At 42.0% G+C, this 26,180-nt stretch overlaps 1 protein-coding gene across 1 annotated transcript in view; it reads right to left on the bottom strand.

Annotated features, from left to right (window-relative positions):
- EDAR (ectodysplasin A receptor) overlaps positions 1–26,180 on the bottom strand; it is a 69,966-nt gene that overhangs the window by 17,322 nt on the left and 26,464 nt on the right. The window contains exons 2-5 of the mRNA XM_027889652.1: positions 9,563–9,631; positions 8,735–8,857; positions 7,462–7,643; positions 2,556–2,641 (exon numbers count right to left, since the gene is read on the bottom strand). Of these exons, the coding sequence (XP_027745453.1) occupies positions 2,556–2,641; positions 7,462–7,643; positions 8,735–8,857; positions 9,563–9,613 (442 nt within the window). The 5' untranslated portion in view covers positions 9,614–9,631. The remainder of the gene's footprint in view (positions 1–2,555; positions 2,642–7,461; positions 7,644–8,734; positions 8,858–9,562; positions 9,632–26,180) is intronic.

The raw sequence follows: 26,180 nt of genomic DNA, 5'->3' as shown, positions 1-26,180 counted from the left end.
GAGGTTTAGACATCGTAAGTCAAATTACCTGAGTTTAGTGATTTGAGGGATTTGGATTTTAAGATGCTTTTCTGGTTTTTCAGCTCTTATAATCAAATGGTTGGTTTCATGGAGTTGATTAAAATGGAAATCTTTAGTCTTTCTAGGCCTAATGTTTTCTTCTACCTTAATACCCAATTTGTCAGTTTATGCACCTGCCTAAATTCCTCCTAAAGATAATATATATTTATTCTGTGTTTGTCAAGTTAAAAATTGCATGTGGGTAATCAGTTGGGCCATTCATCTTTCCTTACAGAAGCAAATGACGTATGTCAGATATCCTATAAAAGACAAAGATTTTTTTTTTTTAATTGACTAATAGCCATAAGATCTTCTGTAGTTCCTTGCCAAATCATTAAGTTACAACATGTCTGATACTATTAAAACCCCATTTCAGATTGTGTTTGAGACAGACCATCAGAGCTGAGGAAGGGAGTAATTTCCAGCTATGGGCAAGCAGCAGGCAGGATTCTGTTCCCACCAGTGGGGCAGCCAGGTGCATCTGCATTCTCTTACCATATACCCTCAACTCCCACAAAGACTCCCTGTGTTGAGTTTGGCTGGGGTACAGATAATTTTCTTACTAGTAGCTAGTATGGGGCTGTGGTTTGGATTTGTGACCAAAAAGGTGTTGATAATTCAGGGATGCTTTCATCATGGCTGAGCAGCGCTTACACAGCACCTTTTCTGCCTCTCACCTCATCCCACCAGTGAGGGGGCTGGGTATGCACAAGGAGCCAGGACAGCTGATCCCAAATGATCATAAGGATATCCCACACCATATGTGTCATGCTCAGCATATAAAGCTGGGGGAAGAAGTAGGATGGGTGGCACATTCAAAAAGTGATGGTGTTTGTGTTCCCAAATCACCATTATGTGTGATGTAGCCCAGATTTCCTGGGGATGGCTGAATACCTGCCTGCCTGTGGGAAGTGGGGAATTAACTCCTTGTACTGCATTGCTGATGTGCGTGGCTTTTGCTTTACTTATTAGACTGTTTTTGTCTCAACCCACGAGTTTTCTCACTGTTACCCTTCCTATTCTCTTCCCTAGCCAGTGGGTGGAATGAGTGGCTGTGTGAGGCCGGACTGTCAGCTGGGGTTAAAATACGACATTCCTTGTGTTTTGACTTACCTCTCCACCTTCTTCCCGTATCTCACATCTGGGTCCTCCCTGGCACCCTTACCTCACCTCCTAATACAGATGTTATCTCATCAAAATCACTCTCACCCTGCCCTCACCCAGTCCTGCTGTCTCAGGACAGGTTGGGTTACTGCAGCCAAGCGGGGTGAGCAGTTGTACAACAGACCTGCCACTTTGCATGCAGAGAGCTCAGGGAGATACCTCCCTCTGGACTGCTACCATTCACCAGGAACTGTGTGAGGTGGTGATTATGCCTCGGCTCCTCTGAGCTCTTGCACTTTAGGAAAGGTGTTCATGACGTATCCTTTGAAGTGACTAGCAGATCACCAATGATAAACAGTTCAGCAGCATCTGAACAAAATAATTGCTATTTATGTACACAAAAATACTTTCATGTCAACTCCTCCTTTCAAATCAAGCAGGCAAAATACTGCAATTACTTTTCATGACAAAGACTTCTAAAAGAACAGAACATGGACAGGATTTTGGGTTTAGATGCGTTAGGTTACTTGAGGGAACTGCTCCGTTTTGTCTGGGTTTTTTTGTTGTTTGGGTTTCTGATTTGATCTTTTTTAAAGCTTTTTCTCCTGATCTTCTCCAGATTCTCTGAGGTGGTGTGGAAGTAATTTGGTCATTCAGAGAGAACCTTTTTTTTTTTTTTCCTTTTTCTCACTTTCTTTGCCCCCTAAAGGAGAAAGCAGTTTTCTGGGGGGTTGCCTCTGCATTACAGAACTGGTGCGGGACTGTCCCTCCTCCCCATGGCATGAGTCTGGATATGCCATTACACATGCACATGGCATACAAAGGAACAGGTACCTCTAGGGGTCACACACACATACATGCATGATCTTATTCAATTAGTAAACTACAGCTTCTTTGTCAGTGAAATCTACAGAATTAACTCTTATCAGTGCTGACAGCAATATCAACCCTTGAATCACTTTGAAGCCAAAGGATCTGAGAAGGGGCAATGCACTTTCTACTCGATCTACAAATTGTCCCATATTTTCTTCTTGAGTGAACTGAAACTCAGTTAAAAAATACACAGATATGAGATTTCCTGTACCTGCTGGTTAATTAGGCCTAATAAATCCTGCGTGAGATGTCTTAACAGATGAAAACTGGCGCACAAATGAACAATAGCAGGTCTTAAATCAAAGGTTCTGATCTCTCCTCAGATGATCAGCATTCCCTCCCTTTGTTGGCAAGGCTAGTTAGAAGGAGAAATTGCTTTACTGGAGCTGGGCTTATTATTTGAACAAAATTATCATCACTGAAAGACTTCACATTGAGCTTGCAGATGACTGTAAGTCAAAACCAGATGATTTAAAGTCAAAACCAGATGAAATGCACATAAATGGCAGAACACTTACATTCCTTGGTGTTAGGAGGCGCCAACAAGCATGAGTAGCAAACCATCCCGTAGATATTGCGAGGTCTGTTTTCCAGCATGTAGTAACTGCAATGAAGGGCAAGATGAGGCAAAACAGTGTAAATTAATATGCTACAACTGAGCACGGTTCAGCAGCAACCAATTATATGGAGATAAAATCATTAAAAGAAAAAACTTTTATAAGCAATGTGATGCAAAGATTCTTTTTTTTTTTTTAATTGTCTGAATAGAGACAATTCTTCCTTTCCTCCTAAAAGGTAATTAATCAAACATCAAGACATGACAAGAAGTGGTAACACTGCCTAAAACAACGTTATTCTCCCTGCTGAGTTCAAGCTGCAATTTACAGCATGCCCCGAAATAAGATTTTTCAAAATATGGGAATGCTATTTTTTGAAGCAGTAATCTTTCAAGCAAGAGCACCAGTCGGATATGGTTGGCTGATTTTATTCACAAACACCATATGAATAATCTCCTTAATGTTAGAACCAAACCTGAGCCAAATCATAATAAAAAATACAGGAAAACACCACACTTACAAGGCAAAGCAGATTAGGTTTTACAGGTTTGGTTTGGGTTTTTTTTACCTCCTTGCTGTATTGTTTATAAGTTAGTCTTTGATAGTGGAATTACAGTGTGAAGGAATTTGAATTTCATGATTTGAACTTCTGGGCTGCTAATACAGTCAGTGTTGGAATAAGGTAATTGGTTATGCAAGAGTTGGATCCACATGCACCTTAATGAGTAAATTGCATCAAAATCATACATACGTTGATGTAACATCACACAGTTGATGTTATGGATATGTCTTTACAAATCACTTGTAAATGACTACAGATCTTAATGAAGAGATGAATAAATTCATCATCCATTCTGTGTAGACAGGTACTTGACATTACAAACACTTTATACAATGGGGAATCTGTTTTCTGCTCGTATGTACCTGTCTATGCATGTGCAGTATAGTTTTGTTGGTTGGTGTTTGTTTCTTTTTTCTTTTTTTTTCTGGAAAATGTATGTATTGTTAGGAAATCACTGCTGACACTGTTCATCAAAATCAGTTTGTGCACTAATGAATGATCCAGATAAGGGATATAGCACCAGCAAATGGAGTACATAGAGATGCAAGGGAGATACAGGGACTGGAGGAACCTCAGAGAGCAGGTGAACTGAACATAGTTCCTCATTTCTTACTGGTTTTAAAAGATGCACCCTCACTCCTCCCTTCAAATGTCTCTTGTGCCCCATCTGCCACTCTGCCCTTCCCTCACGAGCAAAACTTCATCCTTCCTCTCTTATGGGAGCCTATGTAATATCAGGTTGTAAAGCAGCTAATAAATAAGCAGGAAAAGATTGCCAAACCACAAAACAAAAGAGTGGAAGGCCAAAGATACATATAAATTTATGAAGAAAAATACAGGACAGTTAGGATCCACAGTCTAATAACTGCGGTGGTTTAGGAAAGGCAAACAATCCTTCTGACAGTTAATTAAATCAAGCTGGTGGAATAATTCTTGGTTTTCGCCACAATGCAGGATGGTGGAATGCAGAAAACTGAAGAGGATGCTCATGGTAGGCAACTGTTGACCCATTTGAGTAGGAAACTCTGCAGCTGCAAACATTAGTGATTCACCCCCATGAAGTACTGGCAACAGACTTGTGTTTCTGGTTACTTTTCAGTGCACCAGATATTAAAGGTAAGGTCGGAAATATCTGATCACTTTATGTCACTAACTATGGAGGAGAAGTGGCCCGGTAATGAAATAATGAATTTTCACAGTATTACTCTTCCACTATGAGACTCATTCTTTCTTTCCTTGGCACCTGCCAGGCTCAGGTTTGAAAGTGTTACAGGCAAAACCTTAGAGTAAAAGCTAGACTGAAAAATGGACTTGTTTTCCTGCTTAGCATCATGGTGGTTTATCTTGGGTTAACCTTGGTAGTGCCATGTCACACTCAGGGACCTGGACCCAGGTTTAGGTCTGCTGTCCTGCAGGGACCAGGGCACCTGGGACTAGGGCAGGAGGTGGAGGAGGGCAGGGACTACCATTCTCCGCAAAGGACAGACTGCAGAGAGACAGTAAGAAGTCGGTGAGCACATGGGTGGAGGCATCTGCTGCCTTATTCAGAATGGGGTGGGGGAGCATGAGGGGTCTTAATTTCATTAGAAATTCACTGGCTAAACCTTTTCATCCAGAAAACAAATGAGAGTTCACTGCTTCTCTTAAAACATCTCAGAAAAGAGAACTGAATGTGGATTTGCTGGAACTATGGAACACATGAGAAGCGGAAGCCTCAGTAGCAGAGGCATCTCTGACTACATTTAGAAAGAATTATCCCATTGCAATTCTACATTGTGAGGAGACTTGGGACTTAATTCAAGATGAAAATAGGTGTTGGGGCAGCATAAGGGATATGTATCTTATGTACTTGGCCTGTTCTTACTCCTCCATGGGTTTCAACTAGTGGTCACTACTGAAAGAAGTCAGACGACCAGGCTAAAGGGACCCTTGCTCTGACCTGCTGTGGCTGCTTGCAGTTAGCTGTGATCTCAATTACACTCCAGGAACACCTAATGGATCATCCCATTGAGGGAAATAGTCTGACTCACACCTAATTTCCACATTCTTGACCTGTCTTATTTGGCATGATAGAAGAGCTTCTGGGCAGGAGCAGAGAACAAAGCCTGCAGTGTCCCAGGAGGTTCAATCTAGGTACCTCTAGAGTTCACTGGCAACTGGACTTTGGTTTTGAGGATCACAGCTTCAGAGCTAAGCCCTTAAAATCTTTCCTGGCCACAGTCTTGCATCCTTTTTTTAAGTGTAACAGTGCTATTTTTATTTTATATTGGAGGAAAGACAGAGAAGCAGTGGATGACTCCTTCTCTTGTACCAAAGGTCTCTTTCTTCCCTGAAATTGATTATAAGAGTGAAAAAAAAAAAAAAAAAACAAACACAAAAAAAACCACCATCAACAACAACAAACAACAACAAAACCAGAAGGAAAATATATAATTATCCAGCACTTATTTTAAGATGAAGTATAAAGGACGACACTTGTAGCCACTGGAAAAGGCTGCCAGTTCAGTGGTATTTTGTCTGAAAACTCTTGCTCAGAATGTGCCATATGTTCATCTTTTCCTTGGGCCGCTTTACTGAGCTGGTGAAATCTAGCAAAGGGATGGGATGTCCCTAAATGCAGATGTGGGCTGTTACTTTGGGAAGATCAGCAGCACATTATGGAAGCAGTCCTCTGAAATTGGAAACCTTTTTTCCCCCCCCCTCATATTGACTCAGGGGCTCTTTTAGGTTTACTGCCCAGGCAAGGGAGCCCTCTGCCAGCTGCTACTCACCCTGATGTCTGGCTGTCCCTGTGACACCGGGGGCAAACTCTGAGGACTCTAAGTAGCATGAGGAGTCAGGGCAGCTTCAGAGCTGGTTTTAGCCCATGTTTAGTTTACCTTGAGAGTTCCATCTATTCACGCTTGGACTGAGGGTGTTTCTTCCTAACTGCCAGCTTTGCCAAACAATCCCGGGACCTGCGAGTTGCACAGGAGCGGCACACAGCCAAATTCCGGCAGGCCAGTTTCTGCTACAGGCTACACCTGTGCAAACACGATGTTTTGAGATTTCTCCCCAAGCACCAGCTGTGCAAGCTGATTATTTTCAGCCAGCACCCTACTACCACCTGGGTGACCTCATTAGTCCTGACAAAAATTGCAAAATAGCAACTGTGGCCACTATTTAAGTTTCTTGCTCTTTATGATGTATGAGGGGAAGTCAAGAGGGAGCTCTTTTCAAATCACATCATCAGTCTGTTTGGCTGGCAGTTAGACAAGTCCTTAATTTTATTTGTAAACTGTGAAAATTTCACACAGACTCACTGATATAATAAACCTGGAAGCCTGCAGGGCCTCTTTAACAGGGTTCTCTGTGCTATAAGGAGTGTAGGTTATCCAGTATGTGCAAACTGCACAAAACCCAAATGTCAGTAGGAATTTCTCCCTAAACCAAAGTGGCACAGTGGCAGAAACTGAAAAGGTATGTAAGGTGAGGTTGTATTTTAGAGTTTACTCACCCTACAAAAAACCATCTTTGTCACCATTCCTATCAGAATTATACCAGAGCATAAGAGACCATTACAAAGATGGACTTAGTAAACACTATCTATTTTAAGCCCCTTCAGCCAGCCGTGAAACTTGTTTTGAATCTGAACAACAGCACATACACACTACATTAGCAGTTCCTTAGGCCCTTTTCTGTTGGCTAGAAAGGATCCTGAGAGACTAAAATGCCTTGGTAAATCTCACCTAACAGCTACGTTTGCAAATGCTGTCAACTGCTGACAAATGTGCCAGCTGGTCACATCTGGAGAAGAGATATTTTATGCTCCCAAACACGCGAGAGTGCCTGCATAGACCCTACAGGGTATCCAAGACATTTTCATGCAGCTCATTTGTAGGATGCAGGATGCAGGACCTAGAAGGTGGCCTTCTGAAGCTACAGATGGAGTCTGAGCTGGATTTCTTAGAGCATTTAAAATGGCACTGCACACCTGTGCTTGTTCCCTTCCCACTTCTAGTAAGAGAAAAAGTTTTCTAGTTGTTCCAAACAGCTATTTCTTCAGTGAGGTTTCAGTAAGATTAACGACATCTTCTTTAGAGTCCCTTCCAACCCTAACCATTCTATGATTCTGTGATTTATTAACCTCACCAATGCTTTTGAAACATTTAAATGTATTGTTTTAGCAGAGACAAAAAAGCATAATTCACCATAATTTCCCCTACAGTCAGCTAGGGCATGAAGAAAGGCTGTCAGAGACTTTGACATTAAGAAAGTATTTTCCGGTGCCTTGGGTATAGCAAAGGTCTGTGGATAAGTCCTTACCCCGGGAGACAAGGACCACACTCTGCATCATTCTCCTGATCACCAGGTGTCATGACTGTGGCTCGGAAAAAACCCTCACAGTCTTTGTGCCGTCTGCATATCTGGTAACCTCCTCTGGAAAACTTCTCTGAAGGGCAGGGGATGCAGCCATAGTCCTCATCTTTGGTGCCATATCCACATGTCTGCAACAACATAAAGTCACTGAAAAGCAGTCTTGTGCTGCACACCAACTTCTAGCAAAAGAGAATGTTCATAGCCTGGTTCATTGGCTTTGCAGCACAAAGGGAGAGAAGTCTATTGTTTGGCCCATTAGTGTCAGTCCTAAAAAGGCCATGCAGGGATATAAGGATGCAGCATGCTGTGTGCTGGAGAGGGAGAACTGGAGCATCATACTCCTTGTAAGGGGCCCCCCATAGCTACTTCTATCATAGCCCAGCAAATCGTGGAAGTGACTTTCAGCTGCTGCTTAGATAGAAGCTGAACTGAAAATGGAAGAGTGGAGGAGACTACTACAGGAGAAACACAGCTGCAGCAGGGCTATCAGCAGCTTCCACGCTAGGAGAGCCCAGAGGGAATATCACAAAAGGCAATGTTTGGATGAGATTTTGTAACCTCTGAACTCACATGTCTCAGCTGAACATTACGTTTAGATTACATAAAACTAAAACCAACTGGTTATTATTCAAACGTCCTTGTTCAGGACTACCAACTGTGTGAAATGTTTGCAATAGGATGTTTATCCCATTAAAACCAAACAGGATTTCAGTAATTTATTTTTTTTTAATAAGCAACAATTATCTGTTGTAAATCAAATGGTTACTTAGGAACCATAATTTAAAATGTTGCAGAAACATCCAAGTTCCTCTAGTGCCAAAATATCTTAGCAGGAGAGCAAAAGTAAATTGCTGGTGTGGGGGGCCAGCAAGCATGCCAGACTAACCGATTTATCACACCATGCCGGAACAGCAGCATCAGATTTTAAACAACTATTGAGAAGAGAACAGACTGGCAGAGACTCTGTGTGGAACTTTTACCTTTGAACTTTTACAGTATCACTTTTAAGAGGCTGCTCCTGGCATGTGGATTAGTGGCATGCACGCATGATGCCTTTCTCCCCTCGGCATAATTGCAAGTGTGAGCGCTCCTGCTTAAGCACCTCTGTCCTTCCTCATTTTCTTTCCTATCCATATATTACCACCATGTAGCAAAGCACTTGTTTTTCACATTTGGTGCTCGATATGTGTCCCCCACCAGCAGAGGAAGCTGCAATTACCATGTAAGGTTCTTCACCCGGCTCGCACTTGGGGCAGTCATGGCACATGCCAGTGGTCTGGTTGTAGTATTCATTCTCGCCGCAGTTGGAGTATTCAGCGCTGACAGAGTACACCAGGGAGACCTGTCACCAGAGAGCATCCCAGAGCACTGTCACTTCCACTGCTTTCCTTCTCCACGCTTCACCCCCTCCCCTTGACCAGCTGCTCAGCAGACAGCAGGGCCAGCATTGCAGTGTGAAACACCCCTAAAGCTCAGAAGTAGAAGTGGTAACACTATGTGGAATGGAAGCAGATGCATTTTTCAGCAACCTGGTCTTTCTGAGAGTTTCTCAGAGCACTGATGTTCATGCTTGTTGGCACAGCCGCTCATTAAAATACTGAAAGCTGTGGTTCCTGACCTATTAACCTCGTGCTCTCCTGCAGAAGGAAATGCCTCAGTTTGCACCCTCATACTCCCCAGCTCTAATGAGCCTTCATAAAAGTGACTGCAATGGACAACTATATCAACCTAAGATAATGCACTGCCTTGGGCCTCAACCATGACAGGTCTGTGCTTCATGTGACACACAGGCTAATCAGTGCTTCCATTGCCTTCTGCCTCTGCCCCACCCCGGGTCCTCTTTTTTCCCCTTCCTCCCTAGCAGCCACAGTTCAAGCAGCATATTGCCCAGGTCTTTTATTAAATGAAAACTGATCCCTCCATTGAGCTTCAGTCCCTAGGTCATCTGTAGTTCCGCCATGACAATTCACAGATGGTTGTGAAGAACCCAAGCAGAACCCTGTTATATTTGCACACTAGAGAGACATGTACATACATAAGTACCTACCACCAGGAAAGGGAACACGTGAGTCCATTTACATTCACCCAGGTGAGCCATGCTCTCTTGATGTTTTACCTGAAAAGATAGAATTGGTGATTGTTTATGAACATGAGTAAATATTTGTGTGTTGCCAAAATAAGAACAGAAGGGCTCATAAGCAGAACAAAGGTTACATGGGAGTGATGCCCAGAGATCTAAACAAAGAGAGGGGGAGATGTGCATGTGCACACGCACACACATGCTACATACCCTGACTGCACATCTCTTTCCTCTCTTTGAGAACACAATGGCATGAGGGAATTCAGTCTTGCCATATTGACAAGAACCTGTGAAAGATGAGTAGCCACATCTTGAGTTCTGACAGTTCTTGGCTTGCTGAGAAATCCTCCCAGAGGAGCCGAGAACTACATCTTGACCGCTAAATGAAAGAGGACTGGGGATCAGTAGCCCGGCTTGTGTCCACACCACTTAGTGTTTGACCACACTAGATCAGGTTTGTCTAGGAAAGATCTGGCTGCAGCGGCCAAAGCAGAGCGTGAATCAATGGCAAACAGTGTGAGCAGTCAGCACACCAGGGCTGCACTTTCTTTGACGGCTCCTGTGGATCCACTGAGAAAGCCCAGAACTGCCTTCTGTGGGAAGCATCAGCTGCTTTTTATTCTTGATAAGCAAACTGCAGATTTAACAAGTTAAACACAATGAAGGAGCCAAACTTTGAATTGCTATTAAAACGGTTGGGGGAAAGAAAGGCTGCAATCAGTGTTACAAACACACATGTTAATTTATTTAGTTTCTTAAAATGAGTAGTTTTGAATAAGAGCTAATATTACATATTCATGGACTGGATTTCTTTATAAGGTGAAAAAAGAGACTGGAAAAGGAGGCACAGATTGTTTTGTTAGCATGATACAACACATTTAATGATATTGTTACAGCATATAATATGCCCTAGGGATTTTAGAGCTTCGAATTGCTAATGTTTGAGATACAGTTGCAACACTTTGGTCCTAGCAGATGTAAACTACTCTTTCAATTTTCCAGGTCTGACACTGGGAGACTTTTAGTCTCCCACAAGAGTACAATTACTGCTTTGTGCCACATTTGAGTATACAACCTACATGAGAGCAGTGCTCTAGTATTTGAGATAGCTGCTAACATTTACATTTTTAAACACTAAGTAGATTAAGCAAAGATTATATCACTCCAGCATCAAGCTATGAACTTGCTTTATACGTTCCTTCCAGCAATTGGGCTAGCTGAGACAGGTAACTGGGTGGGTGGGTGGACAACCTGAATTATGAGTATATTCATTTCTGCAGGAAATTGCACTTTGAAACCTAGAAACAAAAGAGAATCAGAGATAAACTGTCCTAAATCTGGAGCTAAGAGATGGAAAATAGTCATGCAATTGTACAAAGTGTCAAACATGTAAATTGGATGAAGGCTTTGTCTATGGCAGTGCAGTTGCTTGGAAAGGTTCCAAGGGTAGAGTCTTAATGCACATATCTGTTAAACTGTACTCTAATTATAAAAGAGTTTGTTAGACCTTAGATATTAAAATTATTAAGGCTGTGTCCCCACTGATACTGAAAAATTATCATATTTATTATAAATCCAGTTTGAGGCTGCTCAGAACCAAAAATTTCAACTGTAAATCTTGAATCTGTAAATTTACAGTAATAATATGTTTTACAGCAAAAACACGCTCCAGTTGTTTTAAAGCCACCCAGATGTTTGCTGTTTGAGGTACTTGAGTGCAATCATAGCCAGATTTGAAAAATGGAACTGAAGAAGTGTATCCCACTAACGTATAATACAGTATTCTCCATTTGGCATTTATTTACATAAAATGTTGAAAATGTTAAGTTATACATAGATAAATAAAATATTTTTCTGTCTCTTAATATAAATATGCATGTGGGGTATGCTTTGCATGTAAACATACATTTTTTTTCTTTGCATTCCATCATTATATGCAGCAATATGTCAAGCATATGGGAAATACTTTTTTTTAACTGGAAAAAGCCATTTCAAAGTACTAAACATGGTCAAATTAGAACTACAGGGGAGACATTTTCCCCATATTGGAATATTAAAAAGTTACACTTAAGTATTTGTTTTCCCATTCAAGTACACTGCCATAAATTGGCTGTGCTATTTTCTACTGGGTTTGTTTGGTTTTTGTTTTAGTTTGTTTGTTGGTTGAGTTTTTGTTTGTTTTGGTTTGGGTTGTTTGTTTTTTGTGTTTGTTTTTTTTTTTTCATCCTTTGGAGTTAAAAAACTTACCTCCATTTTATAACACAGGAGTGAGGGGAGGTAGATGGGCCATAGGGAGTTAGCTTGGTGATACCTGAAGGTATCTGCCAAGAAATGCCAGGCTGCTTGTGGGCTTGATTTCAGTTTTCAGGCATGTTAAATTATATCTGCACCATGCTATCTGTCACTCATTAATCCCATCCGCACAACAATGGATCTTCTAGTGCCAAGATCCCTTTCTTGTCTAGCTGACATCTATGAAGACATGGACAACCAGACAGCTTCTGACAAAAAGCAGGAAGAAGAGTGACCAGTAATTATAGCCCCTAATAATTAAAAGAAATTAGTTCTTAATTAATTATTCCACTTTGGCTGAAGCAAATGACTGTCTCCTGTGGGATGGCATAAAGCGGGGAGTGGGAAGGAGCTGGATGTGTATTTTTTCCTGGGACTATGGTATCACTTCTAAGGAATTTGGGATCTCTGACAGCCTGTCTGCCGAGCCTTCCACAGATTCTGATTTGTGTTTTTGTTTGGGACGTGTGGGTGTCTCCGGAAAGGAGGTGTAAAACACAGACCTGTGTCTTTGTGGATCAGGTGTGCAACACACAGCAAGCCTCATCATGACTAGCGGGGGTTGCTAATTACAGCTATATTTGTCTTTTGGGCATATTCGTTAATAGCTGGCAAGAATATACACATAAGCTGACAGGAAAGGGAAGACTATTTTCCCAGTGGCAACCACAGAGAGAAATGCTAGAGACTCCTTGTCTCAGCTATTCTCCCATAGAATGCAAGGCAGAAATTTGGGGAACAGGAAAAGGGATGACTGGGAACCTATTGCTCAAATATTTCTTCTCTCAGACGAAAAGTGGTTCCATACAGTCCTTGTGGTTTCTTACCAAGAACTGGTAGATACAAACAAATAAATAAATAAATCATCAGGCAGAAAATGCTGTCTAAAGGAGGAAAAGCAACATTCATTGCAGTTAACCTTTAAATTCCACAATTTACTTACTTTATAAGGTAGCACTGCCATGATATTTACAGTATCCATGAGTATAGTCAGAGTAAATATATGAAATGTGCAAACAATGAGGTTACTACAGCTGGTGGTCTAAGCTAAAGCTCACAGCTTTTGATGGATGACCTTAGACATTTTTTAATTCCCTGGTTTCAGTAAGTAATACAGTGCAAAAATAATTTGCTGTCATAGACTTTTTTGTTCTTTAAAATTCAGTTGAAAAGAGGAGGAAAACAAACCCATGGATTGAAGTATAGAAGTATGTTTCTTAATACTGTAGAGAGGTGGGGACTTTTTGGTGTCTCTGTATTTCTTTAGTTTCATCACTGACATGGATATACTTCAAGGACACAATCTTTTGAGAGGGAAAGTCACAAACACCGTCTCAAACAACATTGCCAATTCTGATATTTCTGTATGAATTTCTTTTCTGGGGTTTCCTAAGCTGTTTGGTTATCAGGCCTGTGGCTATGAATGTAATACCTAAGTAGCTGGAAAATCTGAATCGATCATAAATCCACATCCAAGATCTCTACTAAAAACAGCAGAATGTGAGACAAATGCTTTCATATAAATAAAGGTAGGCAGGTTGTATATAATTCACAAGGACCACCAGCAAACCCAGCACTTGCCCTGGATTTCCAGGTTTTATGGGAGGAACCTCGCAAACCACCTTTCCCAAAGATTGCCATAGTTTTTTGCATGAGCTCAGTAGATAATCTCTGCATGCTCCCGATGCTGCTAAATCCTTCTTAATTGAGATAAGCATTTAATCCTCACTGCAGGGCCCCACAGGCTTCAGAGTTCAGCAGCAGAGCTCAGTCGAGCTCCAGACTTGTGAAAAAAGAGGCAGTTTGAGTTTTGCTTTCAGGAGGGAAGAGGGTTCTCTGAGCCCATCACTGAATGACAATGATGGCACTGCAAGCTTAGGGACAGAATAAACCTAGAAAAGCATAACTAAATGAAAACACAGAAATTATGGAAAAAAATTATTTCATAACCTTGATTATAGTTTGTATTTTTATGAAAAAATACTGGACAGAACATTACTACATTTGTTCAACAACACCAACTACACTGTTTCCCACTGTTTCTTTATCACTTTTATCAATTACTTTAGAGAGATGTAAAAAGTGCTAAAATGATACAACTCCATCTTTCCTTTTCACCTGAAACATCAAAAGAAAGTGAAAACATCTCAAGCTACACATAATACTTCAATTGCCCCTGTGATCTGCCAACAATCTCAGAAAAATAATTGATCGATTGGGCACAGAAACAAGACTTTTTCCAGTGGGAACTGCATTAACAAGAGGAGACATTAAAGATTTTTTAATTTATTCATGGGGGCAATATGTGCTGAGGAGCTGGGGACAGTCAAGCCTCTTGTAGTCCTGCTTATTTGGAAACTACGTCTGGAAGTCTGTATTTGAACCTTCTTTCTCACCTCACATAAAGACACGTGTTGGCTCTCATGTAGGTGGGCCATCAGCTTTCTGAAAATGTCTTCAGGGGAAAAAAAAAGAAAAGACTACCATGCAGGAACAAAGCAAAAGCAGCAAAGAAGGGAAGGCTGTTTCCAACACACTTTGCATGGCTGGCATACATTTTTGTGAAAAGGGGGCGCTAACAAGGCACAGGGCCCAAATTATTCCTTCTGGTTTGCTTGCTTACATATACATTTTCAGAGTGCTCAGGCTTTTCTTTTAAGAAGCACTGGCAATGGTGGGGGTGGGAGCAGTGTGCTGGAGACATGTTAGGGCCGTGCCCCATTCTCCCCCAGGCAGAGCTCCTTCTCTGCTGCCCAGGTGAGCTTGCCCTGCTGCCAGCTCACAGCTGCCAGAGGGGATCTGAGTTTTCCATGGAAACAGTGGGAAGATGGATCTTACATTGCCATGAAAAATTGCAGATGAACACGTTAGACTCCCCAGCCTAATAATTCTAGGGAAATAATTAATGAGCAGCAATACAGTCGTTCACTGTGTACCAGGTTGTCCCAGTACCTATCAGCTCAGTGCTTTCTCCATCACCACTTCCTAACAAGTTTCCCCATCTACCCCTGCCTGAGGGAGAGGAAACTTATGTATGGCATTTTGCTTCCAGAGGCAAGGAAAAATTGCTGATATGAAAACAACTCAATTTAGATTCAGAAGCTCTCCTGAGACAGGTATTGCTTTCCATTCAGAGCAGAAAATTAAAAGCTTATTAGGAAAATACAAACCACTAAAGCAATGATGGTGCTTTTCAAACATGTTTTCCTTTTTACCATGCTTTATGTGTTTTAGATGACAGATAACATAGTAAGAACAGCCTGAGTCTTGTCTTCCATTATTAAGACCAACATGGATTTGAGCTCACACTTCGCTTCTGTTTCTCAGGGTCTGTTCCTGGGATCTGCTGAGTACCTTCAAAGCTCACAGTATTTGGGAAGAAGAGGAATTTTAGCATGGTGCAGAGACTGTCATCCTTTAAAAACATAATGGTTGATGGATAGGAAAGAGGTGGAGTAATTTAGAAATACTTTACAGGAAGGAACTGAGGTGAATTCCTGCAGCGACCATTGACAGAATTTATTGAAATTGTAAATAGAATAGAAATCCCATGGTGACCATTCAACAAATAATGCCTGCTCTTAGCTCTGCAGCACATTTGCATTTCTCAGCTAAAAGCCAGAATATTGTTAGAGAGGTCAACACACAGTTCTGTTTTTTCCATGGTTTACATGAAAACATCTGAATCACTGCATCTTACAGGCACAGTGAATAGCAGCCAGGTTGCAGTGGGAGGGAACTACAGCACAGCATGCTGGTACCTCTGAAGATGCCCCTGGGCAGGTCCCTGCACAGGGCAGGATTCATAGGGAGGATCCTGGCCATGAACTCTACTTTTACAAGTGCAAAACAACAGTGCAACAGTTTCAGTGTCTGGCAAATGTAATGGGGCCAGTATTAGGTGGTGGCCATGTATACTTCGGTACTTGATGTTAGAGTCCAGAAAAGCCTCTTGTTTGTCAATAGGCCTCTGTCTTACAGACAAAGGGATACGTACGCTGCCAACAAACATTAGGTTTTTTATTATTCTACGTTTTACATAACTGTGTTTGAAGGGAATTTATTATTTTTGTAAACTAAAGGCTGGCTGCATTTAAATTCAAAACTACATCCCAAGCTGCCCAGGCCACCATTGTTGGGAAGAGCAGGGAGAGGGAGCACAGGGAGGGGAGGCTCTCCACTAGGAACAGGGGCCACACAGCGAGAAGGCGCCGTGCCGGGGGTGCCCAAGGGGAGAGAGGTGGCTGGGGGGCATGGCACAGGGAGCCTGCAGCACTAGCCAAGGCTTGTGGGCGCCTGTGCCCTAATCAGGATGTTGAGGGGTGGTCCACTGAGCAGACTCCCATGTGACCCATCTCGTGGGCATGGGTACCCCTGGGGTGCCAGCAAGAATATAGGATGTAGCGGACAAAAAATAGCTCCCAGTGCCAGTGCCAGGCAGAGGAACATGCCTGAGCAACCAAATCCCCCATATCTGTGGGTAGTTGCAAGCTGTGACCTGCTAAGGCTGCTATTTATGCCAACCATCACACATACAGGTGAGAGAAGGAAGACCCACCACCTTGGCTGAGAATAGCCCATCATATGGCCATGCCTGTAGGAATTGCATGTTTACAGGCATGTGTGTCTACACAAACATATCTATTTATACCCACATGCCATCGGAGGGGCCGTCTCTCCCTCACATCTCTGTTCAGCCTGGATGTCCCAGTCTCAGATAATGTCCTAGCAGAGTGGAATCTCTATGCTTAACATGCTGTGTAGGGTAGCAATTACAAAGCACAGTGCCTCCGCTCCCACTCCCAGAGAATGAGGAAGAAATGGCTTTCTCTGTTGGAATACTTTCTCTTTCGAGTCAATAATAATAAAATCTTTTCATAATTTCTCTGAGGCCCTCATTTCTTTTTAATGAAGGTGTTTACATTCCTAATTAAGGAATACATTAAGCCTAGTGGTACCTTATCTGATAAACCCATTAGTAGGCTATGTCAAGCTGAGCCTTTCAAGGTAGCAAGCAAGATAGTTGTAAAAACTGATTATCCTCTGGGCTGGAAATATGCAAGCCAAGAGCTTGCAATTAACTTGGGTTAATTACAAAATACCAGAAATGTAATAATGTATTTAAAAATACAATACAGGTGTTAATGACTTTTTTTTTCCTGTTTTCTCCCCCATCCTCCTTTTTTCCCCTCTGCAGGAGCTTACAGCCTGTCACTTTGCTCCCAGGTAACACCCCTCCATCCTCCACTTTTTTCTCTGATGTGGAGGGATTTATTAGCATAGCAAGACTGATTCAAGAGTTTTTGCTTCTGCCTTGCAGTTAGAATGGATTTTACTGCTTCTTTCTGGGCCTGAAGGAATTAGGCTTGAGATGTTTATTTTTTTCTAGGACTATCAGCTGGTCTAATAAAAGACCTCACTTGACTCTTTGTGCCTGTTCTCCCAGCAGCACCCTCATGAGCATCATGAAAACCTGGAGACACCAACACCAGCAAAGCCATGCAAGGTATAAGCTTGTGTGAGCAACCATTTGACCTCCTTCCTACAAAGTTACAGCCTTGTGACTGCACCCTGGCCGTTTCAGCAAGGCTATTGCCTTTCAAAATGGCATGATCAGCCAGTTCTGATTCAACTTGCAGCCCAGTACACTTAAATAAGACTGGTTTTGAGAGACCAGGCAGGAGCCTTCAGCTGAGTCCTGTGAAGCCTAGCGTATGTGTTCTCTTAAAATATACTGTATTTCCCATCAGCTTTATATTTCTTCCTCTCCCATTAATTGGTAATTTAGCTGATTCAGATGCCTTTTATGGTGCTACAACCCAACTAAGCTACTGAGCAGAAGAGATATTTTTATCACCCATATGCACATCTATTGCCTCATCCCATTCCAATGACACAGGGACAAGAAAACATGGAGATGTGGTTTCAGAATCAGTACCTTGTCCTGACACAGAGGTTATGTGATGGAATTGCGGCTGAGTACTGTGGGAAAAATGAAATGGATAACACCAGAGAATAACTGATGTAATGGTCTTGATTTCTACCATCTAGATGTTTAGCTGCATGTTTTAAAATCTGCAGTCATCTAAATGTGCTTTTTGATAAAAGAGTCTTTGGATATGCCAAGAGCGTGACTGTAACTGTGAACCTAACCTCAGGTTTTGTATCATTCTGTGTTGCTGTAGGGAAAACTAAATGATGATAGGAAAGGGACCTCTGTGAAGCAATGACAGTCCTAAGAAGTCTGGAAGACAAGGAGCCAGTTATCTCCAGAAACATTCCATATGATCAAATGAACATAGTCTTTTCTGTTACAAACCAGAAAGTGACACATTTTCCTACTGGACAATGAGGGATGTTGTAGTGAACAAATGCAGCTCCTTCCAGCTGCATTAAATGGTTATTTGTATCACCTCGTCAGCCTCAAGACATTTTAGACTTGGCTATCCTTTAAAAATGAGAACTTCCTATAGCTCCTCTTAGAATATCTGAAATGTGAAGCATCACACCTAAGCAGGTGAAGACTTTCTGCTTCTTTTGGCTGCAGCACTTGCCGAGAAAAGAGATATTCTTAGACAGCATGATCTTGCACTGAAAAATTAAAATCAGATATGAATCATCCTCCCCATTAAACATATTTAAAAACATTTAACACTGCTCCACCAATGGTAAATTTAATGTTTTGATTTAACATACGTCCTGTATTTTCTTTTCGCACCTTACAAGTGAAGGTTAGGAAAAACTCGATCTCCTGAACCAGAGCCCGACTCCACTGGGGGGCAGTGCATTAGCACATATATTACTGCACTTACCTTCTGAGAAAGAAAGTTTTCCCAGAGAAATGTTTAGCTACTGTGAGAGGTTCTGCTTAATGGAACAAATACGCACTAATATCTTTTCTCTATGTGCTGTTAGATTACTGACTTGCTACCTAAACAACCAATGCTAATCTGAAGGTGAAACCAAGTCTGAGTACAGAGGTAGTTTAAAGATAAACTATTTATTGGCACAAGGATCAACAGATTCTAAATTAGCTACAAAGCTGCAGGGAATAATGACATGTGAAATCAGTTTTGTTGTGTTTTTTTTTGTTGTTCTTTTTTGTGTTTTTTCTTTTAATTTCTTCCCCCCCCCCCAGCTTTTTCTTTCCAACTCTTAGTCCCTCAGGAGATTTGGGATGGTTTGATGTTCATCTGGAGGCTTGTCAAAATTCTATAGAAACTTAATAGCCTGCCAACATGGGTGGTTGCTGCTTGGAGGCATTTCGACATGGCAAAGGTCCTGTCTGCACACTGCAAACCTGTATCCGTCAAAGGCTGCTTGGAATGGCATGAAAACAGGAGCTGTGTGGTGTCAGAACACGGCGTGCAAGATTGCAGGGGTAATGTACGCACATCCCAGCTCTACCGGGGCGGCCAAGCTGTGGGAGGAATCCATCTGGCTCCTTAATTATTCTGAGCACTGCCTAGGAGTCAAACCCCACAAGGTGCTGCCACACCTATATACCAGGGTTTGGGTGGGACGGGGCTCCCTGCTCTCTGGTTAGAAGAGAAATGAAGACCGGAGGGCAGCTGGGGAGGAGTGATCAAGCTGGGCAGAAGCAGAAACCAGAGCAAAAGTCTTGGCATGGAGAGCTGGTGTCCAGACTAGGAGGCTGGGTTGGAGAAAGAGCACTGAGGGTGGGGACAGGAATGGGGAACATGACATAGTTGGAAGGCAGCAGAGCCAAGTACAGGCTGTGGTTGCCCTTTGGCAGGGTCCTGCCTGCTAGAGGCTCCACAGCCAATTGAGTCCCCTGGTGGGGTCTGGGTTACACGACTATAGAAAATGGAATGGGGCCTCCAGGCCTGGAGGCAATAACAATGCGTAGTGCCTCCAGGTTGGAAGCAATCGCAACATGATGGAATGGCACAGGCTGCTGAGGCTTCAGGAAGCAGAACTGGAACCATCCTGTGCCAAGCAGTGGGATGGGGAAGATGATGATCCTTAAACCACTTTCATGATGAGGCTCAAGCTCCTACTTGCAGGCATGAAAGAAGACTGCTTGAAGGAAAGCAGGGATGTCTGCCTCATGGCAGCACAGAGAGACCTGCTCACACTTCCCCCAGCAGAGCTCTGCTGCGCTCTGCCAAGCGCCTGGGGATGGTGACACTTCTTAGAGTGAAGAATTAGTTGGTAGGACGAAACTTAGTTATACACGACCCCAAAGGGAGACGAGTGGGTATTCTGGCCTGAACCCAGGAGCTGGAAAACTGAGGGATACATAGACACAAAGCAGCTACTGCAGGTGAAACACATGAATTACACGGTTGGAGAGAAGACACTTGGGCAGGCCGTGCCTTTCTGAGAGAAGCCCTTGCCCTGAGCAGTGCACGTGGAGGAACCGGTTAGCTCAGAGGAGCCTGCGCTGGCAGGCAGATTGGGACTGCCCAGGACATGTCCCTGGGAGAGATGTGCTTTCTGCAGCTCAATCACCCTGCTAGAGTAAACCCTGTCTCACCGGGGCCCTCATCATGGTTTTGCTGTTGCAGAGCTGTACCCTCTGAGAAGAGGTGGGAGACTTCTCTGTGTCTTGTTTCAGACTGGAGAGAAATGTAAACTGTATATTCACCCCGCATTACAAGAAAGATGTTGAGGTGCTGGAGCATGTCCAAAGAAGGGCAATGAAGCTGGTGAAGGATCTAGAGCATAAGTTTTACAAGGATTGGCTGAGGGAGCAGGCATCATTTAGCCTGGAGAAAACAAAAGAAAGGACCTTACCACTCTCCACAACTACCTGAAATGAGGTTGTAGACAAGTGGGAGTCTGTCTGTTCTCCCCAGTAAAAAGCAACAGAAGAGAAAATGGCCTCAAGTTGCATCAGGGGAGGTTCAGACTGTATATCTGAAAAATTTTTTTCACTGAAAGGGCGGTCAAGCATTGGAACAGGTTATCCAGGGAAGTTACCAGCTCTGGAAGCCTTCAAAAAACATGTGGATGTGGCACTTGGGGACATGGTTTAGTGGCGGACTTGGCAGTGCTGGGTTAATGGTTGGCCTTGATGACCTTAGAGGTATATTCCAGCCTTAAAGATTCTACGATACTTCCACCAGGACTATACCTGTGTCTGATGACTTGCACTAGTCCCAGTCTCTGCTCTTGTTCCCCTTTGGGTACATTCGAACAGGTTTCGCAGAAGACTTGGGCAGAAGTGTTAGAGCTATTTAGGATTCCTCTAGGCTAAGAAGAGGCAGAACTTGCTGTAAGTTTGTGCTTACTCATCAGTCCTTGGATTTTAGAGCTTGTGGAGGAGGAGATTCTCACTGGGCTTTGTGAGTTTTGTTTTGTTTTGCTTTCCTTTGCTTCGATTTGCCTTGCTTTGCTTTGGTTTTGTGTTGTTTTGTTTTATGTTTTTTTTTCTTTTTTCAGGGCTGGACATGCCATGGATGGCTTTGTCTGAGGGCCTTGCGGCCAAGAATGATGATTTACCTCACTACAGGTTGGTGGATCACTTCTAGACTTTATAAGGAAGAGAAAAGGTGTCTGAGAACGCACACAGAGAAATGTCCTTACTAGGTTCCACGCAACTGATAAGCTGATAAGTATGGCCATGATGAGGGGTGAAGTTGGCTATGTCAGGCTCTGGATAGGAGAGATGGGTTGTTGGGAAGCAGTGTAGTAGGTCCCTGACAGAGGGGAAACACTGCGTGTCTGATTGGAGGTATGTCACTCCACTCAGGCTGTGGGTAGCAGAGATGTGCAAGACAGAAAGCAGAGCTGGCTAAAACTAGCTAAGATAATTCTAAGAAGATTAAAAATAATTTTGGTAATTAATGGATAATTCATATTTATCAGGATTATAAGAAAGAAGAATAGCTTGCAGCTGTAAATTCAAGTACTTTTTTTACTGTCTTGGCACTTAAGAATTCACTGTAATTGCAGCAATGAGAGGCTGAAGGCTCTCTTTGGATTACACTTGCCTACAATTCAGATGATACTGCAAACATTTCTTCAGTTCACATGGATCTTTATTGGAAAACTTGGATCATAGATGCTTACTGGTTTGAATATTGCATCTCCATCTTATGACCTGCGTGCAGTTTATTACCAAACATGGAAGAAATTAATTCTCCCTATATTTCATTTCTATCACATCTGACAGCTTTCTAGTTTGTGTCTATGTGCATGACATTTGTGGCCAAGTATTTTAACATAAAAATTCCTTTTGCAAGGCCAGCATGGATGTTTTTCCTATACTTCATCTATCTATTTTTTGAGGGATTTTGATGATGAAGTAACTTTAATAGAATAAAGCTTATACTGAAACAAATCTCAGAGCTACATTAAATTAGCCTAATTAAAACAAGATTGTTGCAGCTTCTTCTTCTTCTCAGCTTTACTTTCTTTAAAAGTCTATGTACCTCCGAGACACACCAAAACCACTAGAATATAAAGCCATCCGATTTTACAGAGAATTATATAGACCTTTCTTAATTCAATCTATCACTACAGGAAAATGCATCCTGTCAGGAAGAAAAAAGGAAAAGAAAAGGTGATTCTGGAAAATCTGTGATAAGTGCTTATTATGCAATTAACAGTTATGAAATAATTCAATCATCAAAAAACTAGGACCAGATGGGAACTCAAGAAGTTACCTAAGTCTATCCTTCTGATTCATACTAAGAGAATCATTCTCTGCCACACCAAAAAACTTTTGTCAAACTGGGTATTGGGAGACATAGTGACAGAGATTACAGAGTTTTCCCTTGTCTGTTTAATCCAGTGCTTTGCCATTCTTGCTATTAGGCACTCCCTCTTCACATCTCATCTATTCATTGCCTTGGAGCTACTGCTGTTTGTCTTACCCACCACGGACATGAAGAACAGATTATTTCCTTCTGCTCTGCAATAGTCTCCTAGGTATTTGTGTCTGACCTCATCTTTCAACTTGGTCATATTTTATGCATAACAGTCCTGATTCATCCAGTTTTGCACCATTAACCCACGATTTCTAGAGCAATGGCTGTTTGTGTTTCTACCTGGATTTTCTCCACTTTGACCTCATCTTTTTTGAGGTAAATGTCTAAAGCTGAACAGAGTAATTTTATGAAATCCTGGGCCACCCTGGACAAAGCATTGCATTGAAGAGTTTATATGCTCTTTTTTCACCCATCCCTGGATGAGGTTGTGAGACAATAAAGGTGCTGCAGTCAGCTAGGGATCTACTAGAGACTATAAAATCCCTTCTATTAAGCTACTACATGTGTGAAGCTGGTAGGTTTTCTGACTTGCTCTTCTACTTCCTTCCCTATAATCTATGTTGGCATTACTACCAAGATGAGAAAAAATATCTTGCCTTTGTAAGACATATATCAGTTTTGCAGTGTTGCTATTTATGCACCAGCAAATACATTCCAGTTGTACCTAACAATTGCCCTGGGTTTTTCATTCTGCAGTAAACTTGACCAAATTTGCTGTTCTGCTAGTGATGCCATAGCAACACATTCCCATTCCTTGCTTTGCCAGGCTGGTGAAGGGAATGTTGAGACTGCCATGGTAAGAGTGTTTTCATCTGGAGAACAAAAGCAATCTGCACCCTCAGAAAGCTGTCATCATATCTCCTGCAGACTGCTGAGCCATGCCAGCTCAAATATCTTCACTGCGATGCTGGATGAATGCAGTGACTCCAGCATCATGAGATGCTATTTTGGGTTGAATGCTCAAGTTGCTGAAAAAGATTTTTCTGGCAGAACATCTTTGCAATATTTCCACTACAAAAATCTGCTTTCATCCTCAAATTCTAACGTCTCTTTTTTGAGGACTGAATGTATTACAGGCAAAAACACTTGTGTGGTCAGGAGAGAATCCAGTTGTGAGGGCTGGCAAGAACAGTTCTGTTTTAAACAGAGCAAAGAAATTGTTCCCCTTTGTCCATTAACCTCTCTGAGTATCTCCTATGTCAGTTGGTGGCCAACTACTTAAGAATGCCTTAATAGATAACTTTTTTTTTAACAAAACAACACAAAACTACAGACCTCAGTAAATACACATTGCAGATATTTAATTACTCTTTGATCAACCCTGTTAAAATTAGGTAAACTAATTGCATTTAACTGATGTCCTGAGCATAAAAACAAAGCAGAGTGATATGTGATGTGTAGAGCCTAGAAGATGCTGCAGTGAAACTTATGTCTTGTCTTTTTGGAGTACATCTGCAATTTAGTAGTGTTGACAGTATTTTTTTCTCAGTGTGGAAGACTGAAAGATGGCTTTCACTTGGAGACATGGAGCTTCTCAGAAGCTCTGTTTAGTATAAAGTAGTGACTGCTTCTGCAGAGCTGGCACCTCTGAACTGTAAAGATCAACAACTTAGAAGAAATATGGGAAGCTTCAATTTCATACAAACCCTAAGACTTTCCCATTATTAACACTATGTGACCCCTAGTAAACAGAAAGGGTGTTCAGAGAGTGATATTTCCACGTTGTTACAGGTGGGAAAGTTTTAAAGGACCCCATCTTACAGGTTGCAGTAAAATCAGGCCCCAAGGACAAAAGAGAAGGATGATGAAAATATGTGGCTTTAACTTTCTACTTTTTTTTTTTTTTTTTTGTCTCCTCAAAAGACAGTGCATTAAAAATATACCAGAGCACCTTGCAGGTGTATTACTGCTTGCTTGACTTCACAAGCACTTGCTTGAATCAAGTATCTGCTTTGAAAAGGGTCTAACAAACTGGTCAAAGCTCTGCTTACACTGTCACATGAGCAAGCCAGTGCTAACAGAACATTTTTGTAGAAGTACAGGAAGGGGGAAAGACTGTGTGTTTGATCTGCCAGCGATTCTCAATCCTAGCTGTTGGAATGGGACCACACTGTTTTGAGTCCATCCTGAACAGAAAGCTTGTGTGTACATCAGAGCCAGCTCTAGTCTGTTGAAGTCATCTGAAATGGAAGAAGCCTTCTCTTTGTCTGGATCAGCACATACAAAACTATCTCATTCTGGAATACCTCCTTCAGTACTTTCTGGAGCACCTTGTAGTGCTGCTTAAGAGTCAGTTGATTTGGCAATCTCCCCTCCCGAACAAGACAGACTGTGAGATCTACCTCCCAAATCACGTGGATCTACTTTGGTTAGTTTATGTTTTCTGTTAAAAAGATGTGTGTGTTGCTTCTGCAAGGCAAGTTGGAAAAAATATTATGCACAGCAAAGTGATGCCTCCACATCTGATCTGTGATCTATGATGGGACAGGCATTTATAGCAGTGGGGAAGGGAGAAGGGTGGCACAGATAGGGCACATGTGGTTTAGCAAGATAAAGCCCAAATAGGACATGACACTAATGCTCTTGGGTGCTCTTGGGCTCCATGTGGGCTTGAGAGGAGCTGGTGTTGCTGCTTGCATAGAGCTCAGTGTCCAGGCACCAGGCAGAGACTGAGAGTAGCAAATCAAATAGCTGTTTGAAGAACCAGAAGCAGAAATACACTGTTTACTCCTTAAAGTCTAAAATGTTATATAATTTGGAAAAGTAATAGACAAGACTTTGTAGAATGACAAAGTTTGGGGTTTTGTTCCTTTTATAAACAGCTTTGCTCACTGGTGTCTGGCAGGACAGCCAGATACTAACCTTTTCTCGCCATTTCTTTTGGGTTTTTTTTGTAGAGCTGGGAAGGATGTTGGTGGTAATCTCACCCTAAATTTATCTTAGCCTAAATAAACGTATTTCTGGGATGCAGATCTCAGCTCCTTTTTTTGTGGCAAGATCTACTGACCTCCCTGAAATCATGGCTACTGCTGCTGCTGGATTAATATGTCTCCTCACTTTCTCCTACCTTCACTACACTGTAGATTGTAAGTCACACTAAAAAATTTGCCATACCTAGGAGTATTGTTTTCGGCCCTATAGGCTAATAGTGATAGTTGCAGAGTTCTTGCAAACAGGTCCATAGTTTTTGGGGTCCAAAAGCATATATCATAAAGTATTTAATGGTGCTAGTAAATCTACCTAGCCCAAATTTGTGGGAGGTTATATTTCTAAGCTAAAAATTTAAACATGGTGGTGATCCCTTATTGGTCACAAAAAAATTTAAAGTATTCTACCCATCCTCCAGGTTAAAATGTCTGCAGGTATCAATATGGAAATAATCCAGACACAGACAGTCCTGGATTACATAGGTGACTATGGTGTTCAGTGGATGTAAATAACAAGGGTCTATCCTTGGAGAAACTTTTTTGGTAAATTCAGGTCAAAGCTTGAAGCAAGCAAAACATAAATTTTAGGCCGTTCCTGTCAAACATGATGCCTCGTTCCACTGGTTT

This window comes from Empidonax traillii, unplaced genomic scaffold, assembly GCF_003031625.1.
Source record: "Empidonax traillii isolate 1590-97213 ecotype Southwest subspecies unplaced genomic scaffold, ASM303162v1 scaffold268:size1028579, whole genome shotgun sequence".
Classification (NCBI taxonomy): Eukaryota; Metazoa; Chordata; class Aves; order Passeriformes; family Tyrannidae; genus Empidonax; species Empidonax traillii.
This window is presented reverse-complemented; position numbering and strand designations above follow the sequence as displayed.